At 38.2% G+C, this 11680-nt stretch overlaps 1 protein-coding gene across 3 annotated transcripts in view; it reads right to left on the bottom strand.

Moving 5' to 3' along the window:
• Positions 1–1785: 1785 nt before the first annotated feature.
• The window catches only part of LOC126321049 (uncharacterized), a 125336-nt gene continuing 115441 nt past the window's right edge, over positions 1786–11680 (bottom strand). For all 3 annotated transcript variants that reach the window (XM_049994144.1, XM_049994142.1, XM_049994145.1), the window contains one exon: positions 1786–2166. In XM_049994144.1, the coding sequence (XP_049850101.1) occupies positions 1985–2166 (182 nt within the window). In that variant the 3' untranslated portion in view covers positions 1786–1984. The remainder of the gene's footprint in view (positions 2167–11680) is intronic.

The following is an 11680-nucleotide window of genomic DNA, read 5'->3' as shown; positions in this document are numbered from 1 at the left end:
ACTCTGCATGGTAGTATATGTTGAAAGGAAACATCCTTAGAAGTTAAAACAGCATGTTAGACTAAAACTCATCCACAAACCATTTACTGTCTAAAAATAATGAAGTTCTCAGGTAGACTTAATGTTATTTGCAAGTAATTTCAAATATAATACATAGGGTGATTCAATGATAGTGATACAAACTTTCAGTTGTATGGAGATACACAATTATATCTATTTGAGGTAGGGAACCTTTATGTAAAAGTGTATGAGTCAACATTTATAAGCAAAAAGTGTGACAATTTCAAATTTACCACAGTGCTGATGATGATAACAAAAATCCGTGTATATAACTTTTTATAGCTGTCTTTATTATGTGCTCAAATTGTACTAAGTTGTACAGTATTTGACCAAATAGTGTCCCCAAATTTCTGTACAGGCATGACATCATCACACAGTTCTTTGTTATTCTGCAGCCATTTAATTAACCCCGTTAGTTTTGAAACAATGTCATAGTCAGCAAGAATTCTTATCAGAAGATTCTTATTAGTCTAGTTAAACAAGTATTGTCACCTGATACCACACAAAAATTAGGTAAGTGAGTTGCACATGAAACAGAAACCCTCTTCCTGTCCACCTTTCAGGGAATGTTTGGTACAGATTTAATAAGTAAGAAGAGCAAAGTGACATGGGACTCCATCAGGCTGGAATCATCATGTTTGGACCACATGAAGCTCAGTTAGGATATCTTACTATGTATATTTAAGAGTATATTGGTCCAGATCAGTAAGGTTGAAGCCACTACCAGTGTATTAATCAGTTACTGCCTATGTCTACTTACAAGTTCTCTGTAAACCTTTGTAAATGGCTTTCTGCAACAATAACATGCACATCTCAGTGGTCCACATATGACAATTGCAACTATTGAGAAATCTGCACCTGGTGGAAGAGGTTTTATTTGAATAATTAAATAAACAAATAAGTGAGGATCAACCATAAAGTGCTGCACCGGCCACTGGTTCAACACAACTTGAGGTGAGAAGTCAACAGGAGGAAGCCCTTACAGACCTGGTGGATGACAGGTGTGTAGCTGCTGTTCCCATATTATTTTCCACACAGTACATTGTGGGACAACCTTTCACATAAAACTGAGTGTTGACTGAAATCACCTCATCCATGTAAGTCAAAGATCTGTTCACTTTGTTATTTTCTGTGGTTGTTGTAATGTCATGCTTTCCTTGACCAATGAAACAATCTTTGGAACACAATGAATGTGACCAACATGGCTACTTAGCCCAATGTACTGTCACTCCCCTACAGTTTCCATTTACTTATCTGTATATGAAATCATATCTACTAATTCAATAATTGGGTTCAATATCATTTCACTAAGGCTAATTGACTGTACACCTCAACTTACAAACACAGGCTGCAGTCCTTAACATCTGGATTGACCTGGTGAGTGTATAAATCACGCTATCTGCAGTTTAGAGCGCAGTTTAAGTCCCCACACATTATGTTGTATACCTACGTTTTATTTCTAGGATTATGATGTTTAATGTAATTGCAGCTGCATTTTCTGTAAAAAAATTATAAAACACAAGTAAAATTTTTTTTGAAGTATTGTTATTAGTTATCAATGTATAAAAAGATGTGACAGTAAAGTCAACCAGCTATTGGCTGAGGAATCAAAAACTGGTGCTTCTCATTTCCAACACTGAAAAATAACTTTCACAGTAACTTTGAAAATATTCTACATTCTTCAGAGCCATTGATACAAGTAGCCTCAACAAAATGTAGCCATAATTTATCAAGATGGTGAAAGTAACAATCTTTTATTACACTGACTTTTTGCATACTGTAACAGAACTCATTAATTGGATTAGTTCTTCATCTACACCTTTCTTCCTTTTCCACATTCAGTATTTGTTATATTATTTACAATTTCTGTGAAAAATTCCAGAATTGTGACAAAACTGGAATTGGTGATTTTTATGAAATTGCTTCATGCACCAGGCTTCTGTGTCACAGTTTTACATTGATTTTTTGAGTTATGTAGATATGATTTTCTGAAAATATCTTTGTATATCATAGTGGAAATGTGCTGGTCTTTGCATGAACGACCTGGTCTCCCAAACAGCCATGAGCCATAAATTACATCCTCATTTTCACAGGTAAAGCACTCACCTGAAAAGCGATTCACAATATTGAAAGGTAAAATCCATTCAAAAAATACTGTAAACAAGTGCAGATAGTGAGCTGGTTATGTGACAAATATGAAACACTAACTCTGCTAGAACAATAATATCTCCTTCATTAAGTGTACTGCAAAATAAAACATTTCTTCTTATGAGACACTACCTGTGTGATGAAGCAAGCTAGTATATTTTTACTTCCCCTCGTGTTTTTCCAGCCCTTAATTAATACCATAGTAATTAAAAGTTTTGTCAAAAGTATTATTGGCATAACTGTATATGTTAATTTCATGATTTAAACAGATAATCAGCTTAACCCTTGTAGTAGAAGAAACTGTTAGAAAGAACAAATTTTTTGATGGATACACTTACTCAAATGAGTTACATTTTAATTGTAATTTCTGTAAATTAAACTTCAAATTATGTTTAGATTCAACACCTCTTATTGTGAGGATATATAAGACCCTGAATTTTGTTCCCGAGACAGTCAGTCCATGGCCGAGTTTCAGACGAGAAACCAGTGTTGGTTAGAACAACAACAATGCTTCAACTAAACTATGAAATAAGTGATACACAATTAGGCTGTGTGTTAAAACAATGACAGTGTTTCCTCCATACACACGTTTCTGTTCTTCAAGAACTGTGAACTTTGTGGCTAGGGTTTTACTGCTCATGTGGATGTTTGCCTGAAAACTATTAATGAGTCTTATCGAAAGTTAAACAATAGTGCACTGGCCATATTAAACGTGTATATAGGGGGGGTTGTGAAAAGCGAAAGTAAACAACTGTAAAATGCAGACGTGTACCTGTTGGCAACATCATTTACAGCAGACAGTACTGCACTTCCACCCCTTATTTATTCAGCCAGTACATTGACACTGAGGACAACAAATGAAGAAATAAAGAAGGCAAAAATCATCACACCTGCCATGTCTTCAGTAATAGTTCAGAGACTGTAGATATGAAACTGAAATACCAAAAAAGGGCCCTTTGTATTATTATGAGAAATACATCTGTAAAAAACCATTCAATGGACAAAAATCCTACCATATTTCCCCCTTTTTTTATTATGTAATCTGTGTTCTGCAAATATGAGCAGTATAAGCAATGAGTAAAACAGATAAATGGTGTGCTGTGGTAACCGTTTTGGTGGTGATAAAACTCACTTTCAAATGAACTATGATATAAAGCATCAGAATACGATATTTAATACAGTTTTACACAAACTGAGTAAGATAGTAATTGCTGTTATTTTGCAGTTTACTTTGTAATCAATTCATATTTCACAAAGCACTTATCTATAATTTAGAAAAGAGCACTGGAACAATATGTATTAACAGGACATTACAGCCATATATTTTCAAAGAAAAATAAAAAAATATACATTATCACTTGTTCCTCTTGCAAGAGTCCCCTTACATAAATTCCAGGAATAGTAATGGAAGTTTTCTGTATTATAATGTTCAGAACTTTATGCTATTTTTTAATTTTTTTAAAATGTGGTGGGTTACCTGTGTGTTGAGTACGATAGTAATTGCTGTTATTTTGCAGTTTATTTTGTAATTCAATTCATATTTCACAAAGCACTTTTGGTCATAAATATGGATGCAAACTGAGTAGAGTGACTAGTAAAGTAAAGTGGAAAATGGTGTTTCCATATTTCTGTTTATGTGAATCCAACAATGGAAAGTCCAGGTTGGAGTATCAACAATTATGAAAAGGATAGATTTCTGTTCACCATAAAGACGACACACTGAAATGCAGACAGGGACAACAAAAAGACTGTTACACACTGAGCTTTCAACCAAAGGCTTCTTCAGAAAAGAAGGAAAACATATCCACATTCACATAAGCAGGCACTCCTCAAGCACCCATGTGTTTTCCTTTCTTTTCTGAAGAAGGCTTTGGCTTAAAGTTCAGTGTAAAACAGTACTTTCGTGGTGCCTGTCAACATCTTCATGGGTCATCTTTATGGTGAGTTGCAATCTGTCTGTTTTGACTGATTATTTCATGTGTTTCCCTAATCCTCAATCTTACAAAAATGTATTTTATGTGATACCAAACATCCATATGATGCTACATGACAGAGGATGGCATGGTGGCTAGTCAACATTGAGCATACTTCAGGGCTTGATCACATAAAGAGAGGAGGGGGGAGATGACTTACATGCACCAAACATGGGCATCAATCTTCATAAGCTGTATGAGACTCCAAGTGTGAATATTCTAAGCATCCAGATAGATAACACACTGAGGTGGTACTAATATGAGGATAAGTTAACAGTTAAATCTCACCGTTTTGCACTCAGGAATCTCTCTTATTGCATTAATCTAAAGACATGATTTCTAACATACTTTCACTCAATACTGTCCTATGGTGTAATCTTCTGGGCAATGCAGCTAAGGTCAAAACAGTATTTTTTCTATGGAAGTATGCAACAAGTATATTGTGCACCACTGATAACTGAACATCTCGAAGAAGCCTCTCCAGGGGCCTAGGTGTTCTTACCCTGACATGCTAATACATACACTCCTTAATGGTTGTGTTTAATAACAAGAATGACTTTAGGATGTACTGTCTAAACTTCTTTCACACTTGGAGTCTCATTCAGCTTATGATGATTGATGCCCATGTTTGGTGCATGTAAGTCATCTCCCCCCTCCTCTCCTTATGTGATCAAGCCCTGAAGGCTGCTCAGTGTTGACTAGCTACCATGCCATCCTCTGTCATGTAGCATCACGTGGATGTTTGGAATCACATAAAATACATTTTTGTAAGATTGAGGATTATGGAAACACATGAAATAATCAGTCAAAACAGTTTTCTGACTGGTTTGATATGGCCTGCCATGAATTCCTCGCCTGTGCCACAACCCCTCTTCATCTCAGGGTAATACTTGCAGCTTACATCCTCAAATATTTGCTGGATGCATTCCACTACAGTTTTTGCCCTCTACAGTTCCCTTTAGTGCCATGGCAGTCATCTCTGATGTCATAACAGGTGTTCTATCATCCTATTCATTCTTTTTGTTAGTATTTTCCACATATTCCTTTCCTCTCCGATTCTGCGCAGAACCTCCTCATTACTTACCTTATCAGTCAGCATAATTTTCAACTGTAGCACCACATCTCAAATGCTTTGATTCTCTTTTGTTCTGGTTTTCCCACAGTCCATGTTATACTACCATATAATCCTGTGCTCCAAATATGCATTCTCAGAAATTTCTTCCTTAAATTAAGGTGTATGTTTGATACAAGTAGACTTCTTTTGGCCAGGAATGCCCCTTTTGCCAGTGCTGTCCTCCTTGTTCCATCTGTCATTGGTTATTTTGCTGTCTAGGTATTAGAATTCCTTAACTTCATCCACTGTGTGACCATCAATCCTGATGTTAAGTTTCTCGCTGCTATTTCTCATTACTTTTGTCTTTCTTCCATTTACTCTCAGTGCATATTCTGTACTCAATAGAACGCTCATTCCATTCAACAGATCATGTAATTCTTCTTCACTTTTACTTAGGATAGCAATGTCATCAGCAAATCTTATTGTTGATATCCTTTCACCTTGAATTTTAATCCCCTTCCCAAACCTTTCTTTTATTTGCATCACTGCTTCTTCAATGTACAAATTGAAAAGTAAGGGCAAAAGACCACATCCCTGTCTTACACCTTTTTTAATCTGATCACTTCATTACGGTTATCCACTTTTATTATTCCCTCTTGGCTCTTGTATGTACTGTATATTACATGTCTCTCCCCTATAACTTACCCCTATTTTTATCACAAGTTTGAACATCTTGCACCATTTTACATTGTCAAACGCTTTTTTCAGATCACCAAAGCCAATGAATGTGTCTTGATTTTTCTTTAGCCTTGTTTCCATTATCAGCTGCAACATCAGAATTGCCTCTTTGGTGCATTTACCTTTCCTAAAACCAAACTGATTGTCATCTAACACATCCTCAATTTTCTTTTCCATTCTTCTGTATATTATTTTTGTCAGCAACTTGGATGCTTGAGCTGTCAACCTGATTGTGCAATAATTCTAGCATCTGTCAGCTTTTGCAGTCTTTGGAATTGTGTGGATGATATTTTTCCAAGGGCCAGATTGTATGTCACCAGACTCATACATTCTACTCACCAACATGAACAGCCATTTTGTTGACACTTCCTCCTATGATTTTAGAAATTCTGATGGAATCTTGCTTATCCATTCTGTCTTATTTGATCTTAAATCCTCCAAAGCTCTTTTAAATTCTGATTATAATACTGCATCCCCTATCTCTTCTAAACTGACTCCTATTCCTTCTTCTATCACATCAGAGAAAACTTCCCCCTCAGAGAGGCCTTCAATGTACTCTCCACCTATCCACTCTCCCCTCTGCATTTAACAGTGGAATTCCCATTGCACACTTAATTTTACAACCCTTGCTTTTAATTTCACTGAAGGTTGTTTTGACTTTTCTATATGCTGAGTCAGTCCTGACCATCATTTCATTTTCGATTTCTTCACATTTTTAAGCAGCCATTTTGTCTTAGCTTCCCTGCACTTCCTATTTATTTCATTCCTCAGGGTCTTGTATTTCTGTATTCCTGAATGTCTCTTAAAATTTTTCTACTTTCTTCTTTCATCAATCAACTGATGTATTTCTTATGTTCCTATGGTTTCTTTGCAGTTATCTTCATTGTACCTACATTTTTCTTTCCAACTTCTGTGGTTGGCCTTTTTAGAGGCATTGGTTCCTCTTCAACTGTACTGTCTACCGAGCTATATCTTATTGCTTAGAGAACTTCAAGCATATTTCATTGTTCCTTAGTACTTCCATATCCCACTTCTTTATGTATTGATCCTTCCTGACTAATCTCTTAAACTCCAGCCTACTCTTCATCAATACTACATTGTGACCTAAGTATATGATTTCAGAATCTCTGTCTGACCTTGATATAATCCAACAGATATATTCCCCATCACCTGACATTTTCCAGCTATAGCTCCTCCCCTTATGATTCTTGAACATAGTATTCACTATTACTAGCTGAAATTTATTAGAAAACTCAATTAGTCTATCTTCTCTCTCATTCCTTGTCTCAATCCCATACTCTCCTGTAACCATTCCTTCTACTTCACCTATAATTACATTCCAGTCCCTCATGACTTTAGATTTTCATCTTCCTTTATATACTGCATTACCATTTCAATATCTTCATATACTTTCTCTAACTCTTCATCTTCAGCTCATGATGTCAGCATGTATATGTGAACTATCATTGTTAGTGTTGGTTTTCTGTCAATTCATGATGAATCCTGCTCCCTTTATACCATTTTCTGTTGCTGTTGTTATTATCCTACACTGATCTGACCAGAAATCCTTGTCTTCTTTCCATTTCACATACTGACTCATACTATATCTAGATTGAGCCTTTGCCTTTACCTTTTCAGATTTTCTAGCTTCCTACCTTTTTCAAGATTCTGACAATTCATGCCCCAACTCATAGAACATTATCCTTTCATTGGTTATTTCGAGGTCACCTCCCCCTTGGCAGTCTCCTCCCAGATATCTGAATGGGGGATTATTTCAGAATCTTTAGCCAATGGAGAGATCATCATGACACTTTCTCAATTACAGGCCACATGTCTTATGGATATACATTATGTGTCTTTAATGCAGTGGTTTCCATTGCCTTCTGCACCCTCATACCATAGATTATTGCTGATTCTTCACATTTAGGGGCAGTTTCCCACCCCAAGGTCAAGAGAGTGCCCTGAACATCTGTCCACTACTCCATCCTCTTTGACTAGGCCATTGGCAAAATGAGGTTGACTTCTTATGCCAAAAGTCTTCAGCCACCAATGCTGATTATTAATCAAAATTTAAGTGATGGCAGGTTTCCAACCCTCGAACTCAGGACTCAGGACATTTTTATGCTACTACCTCTTTTTTTAAATCTTATTTTCTTCATTATTGTTCACTGCATTTGTTCAGAGAGGATGTGCAGTGACATCTGATCAAACTCATCATTAATCGATTCACTCCGCTTCTTTATTACAGAGGGCAGCTAACCTAACCCTCTGACTGTAAACACTGAGCTACTGTGCCGGCCCCCTAGACCATTGGTGCATTCATTTTCTTACCACAGTATTAGAAGTAAAAATAATTTCCATGTAGTCTATGCACCCCTATCTAGGGCTTAGAATGGAGTTTTATACTCTGGCAAACATCAGGCAGGAAACAGAAAATCTCCAGTTATTAAAAACAAAATAAAAGAACACCTCATTAGCAACTCCTTCTTCAATTTATCAGCATATCTTGAATCAGGGATGTGAATTAACATGACTCAATTTTTTTTTCCACTGGAGGAAGGGATTGATTACTTTGCTATTTGGTCCCTTCCCCCAAATCAACCAACCAACGGAGGAGGAGGAGGAGGAGGAGGAGGAGGAGGAGTAAGAGGAGGAGGAGGAGGAAAAAGAAATTAGTGTTTAATGTCCCATCAACATAAAGGTCATTAGAGATGGAGCGCAAGCTCAGATTAGGGAAGGATTAAAAAGGAAAGCAGCCGCGCCCTTTTGAAGGAACTGTCTCGGCATTTACCTTAAGTGATTTAGGAAAATCACAGAAAACCTAAAGTGGGATGCCCGGACATGGGTTTCAACTGTCATCCTCCTGAATGTGAGTCCAGTGTGCTATACACTGCAATACCCTGCTCAGTTTTGCCAGTAGCTTTACCACAGTGTATCCATCAGTTTCCATCAGATTACCAAAGTTAAGTACCACCAGATTTGGCTAGCATTCAGACGGGTGACAATCTGGGTCTGCCATGTGCTGTTGGCAAGCAGGATGAACTCGGCCCTTGTCAACCAATTGAGGAGCTACTCACTGAGAAGCTTCAGGTCATGAAAATTGACAATGGCTCGCAGAGTAGTGTGCTGACTCCACGACCCTCCATATCCATGTCTGATGAGCCCTTTGTGCTGAGGGTGACAAGGCAGTCAGTCGACACCATTCGGCCTTCTGATGTCTGTTCAGATGGAGGTTAATGTCTGCTTTAGGCAGATCTTTCCTGTACCAATATATAGACACCCAGTAGTGGTTTGTGTAAAGTTATGTAAATACTTTTAAGTATTAGTTAAAAATAGCAGCTGAGTAGTTAAACAGGAGGGGCAGTGGCTCTTTCTTTTCCCACAAAGTAGCTCTTCTTCTCCTTATATACAAAACATTATAGATTGTATTTCCTATATTATCAGTGTGAGTAGATTGGCATTAGTCATAACTTGTTGTTAATATACTTTACAGAAGGACCCAACAATACCTACTTCTGCTTCTGACCTGTTCTCTTCTTCATGATGTGATTTATGGAATGAGGTGTGGAAATGAATGAATAGTGTCATAAATGGGTTTTCTGAAATAATTGACTAAGGCTGGAAAGCAGCTGGTATCAAAAATCTTGTAGCTGTTAAGGAAGATGGAACACAATTGCACTTTCATAGTTACGTGTTTTCTCTTCTGTTTTTCTTTTTTTTAGTATATATTAATTTTCTTAAGTAATATAAAGACAGAGGTAGTCCACAAATAATGGTAGTAAAGGAAATTGGACCTAAGTGCAATGGCATGTGTAATAGTGATGTGACAACTGTCAGATTAGAAATGTCTTTGGTATATTGAATTACATCCAAAGTGAATGTCTTTGGTATGTTAAATTACATCCAAAGTGGATGACAATGTGATACAGGTGATGAAGGAAACAGAGTATAGGTGTAAAAGACAAAAACAAGCTACTAAATGTAAGTTGGAACTGAAATGTATTCTATATTTTTCTGTCTCAGAAAGATTCATGCTATTCAATAATTTCATCACATGTTATTACAGGAATATTGTTACTGATGCTGAAGATATAAGTCAGTGCTTTAGTAATAAAGGAGACCACTCACTGAAAAGCAGAAGCACTAAGTTGTTGATACACACACATAAGAAGGAAAACTTGATAGCTTTTGGAGTTATCCTTTGATGAGCTATAGTAACATACACAAACACTCACACATGCACCACACACCTACACATACCTATGGCACTACATGATACCAGTTGGTCTGACAGTGCCATCACTATTTTGTATCAGTTGGAATGGTTTGGTGTGGGTACTGTTTAGTGGGATGGGTAGAGGCAGAGGGAGGCAGGAGGCAGGTAGAGGGATTTGGGGGGGAGGTGACTATCAGCTTGGAAGAAGGTCAGTTTGCCAGCTATGGATGCAGGGGGGAGGAGTGGTAGGTTTGTGGGTTGGCATGATCATAGCAGCTAGTGAGATGTGTCACATGCTGAAGGTGATGAGGGAATGTGAATTGGGAGGAGGTGACAGGATGGAGGAAGGGGAAACTATTGACTGGCAGGTATGGGGGCAGTGGGTTACCTGAGATTGAGGCCAGGATGATTACAGGAGCAGAGGCCATGTTGTACAGATAATTCCCATTGCATGGTTCAGAGAAGCTAGTGGTTGATGATAAGATCCAGATGGCTTGGATTGTAAAGCAGCCACTGAAACTGAGCATGTTATGCTCAGTTGCATGTTGTGACACTGGTAATCAACCTTGTTCTTGATAACAGATTGATGGTGGCCACTGATTCCGGTGGACAGTTAGTTGGTACTTATAAAACCACAAAAAGCTGTGCAGTGTCTGCAGCAGAGTTGATAAATGACATGGTTGATTTCATATGTGGCCTCTGATGGGATGGGATAAGCTTGTGACAGGATTTGAGTAGGGCATGCTGGGCGTGTGGTTTGGGTAGATCTTGTACCCTGGTGTGGCACAGGTATATGGTTCCTGTGGGACTGGGAGTAGCATAGGGATGGACTAGGATGTTGTGTAGGTCACGTCAGTGACGGAAACCACATTAAGGAGGGTGGGAAGGATCTTGGGTAGATGTCCCTCATGTTAGGGCAGGATGAGAGATACTCAAAAGACCTGCTGAAGATATGATTCAGGTGTTCCAGTCCATGGAAACTGGTTGACAAAAGGTGGCACTCCTTTGTAGCTCTCACCAGCGAGGGCTGTGTGAGGATATGGCAGGGGAAGCCTGTTTGTGGACTACATTTTGGGGGGTAGGGGTTCGTGTCTCGGAAGGTCTCTGTGAGGCCTTTAGCATACTGGCAAGGGAGTTCTCGTCACTGCAGATACATTATCCATGGGTAGCTAGACTGTGGGGGAGGGATTTTTTGGTGTGAATGAGATGGCAACTGTCAAAATGCAGGTACTATTGTTGGTGAGGGGGTTACTAAGGACAGGGGTGCGGCTGGAGCCATCAGCGAGGTGGAAGTCAATGTCCAGGAAGGTGGCGTGTTGGGTGAAGGAGGAGCAGGTGAATTGGATGGGAGAAAAGATGTTGCGGTTGTGAAGGAAGCTGTCCATCAGGATGAATGACCACCACCAAACTATTGTCAAGCATAAAGTTGACCATCTAGTGGCACAATATGCAGCTGAGAACAACATGCTCAATTTTAATGTCTGCTTCACA

The sequence above is a fragment of the Schistocerca gregaria genome, chromosome 2 (assembly GCF_023897955.1).
Source record: "Schistocerca gregaria isolate iqSchGreg1 chromosome 2, iqSchGreg1.2, whole genome shotgun sequence".
NCBI classification, from domain to species: domain Eukaryota; kingdom Metazoa; phylum Arthropoda; class Insecta; order Orthoptera; family Acrididae; genus Schistocerca; species Schistocerca gregaria.
This window is presented reverse-complemented; position numbering and strand designations above follow the sequence as displayed.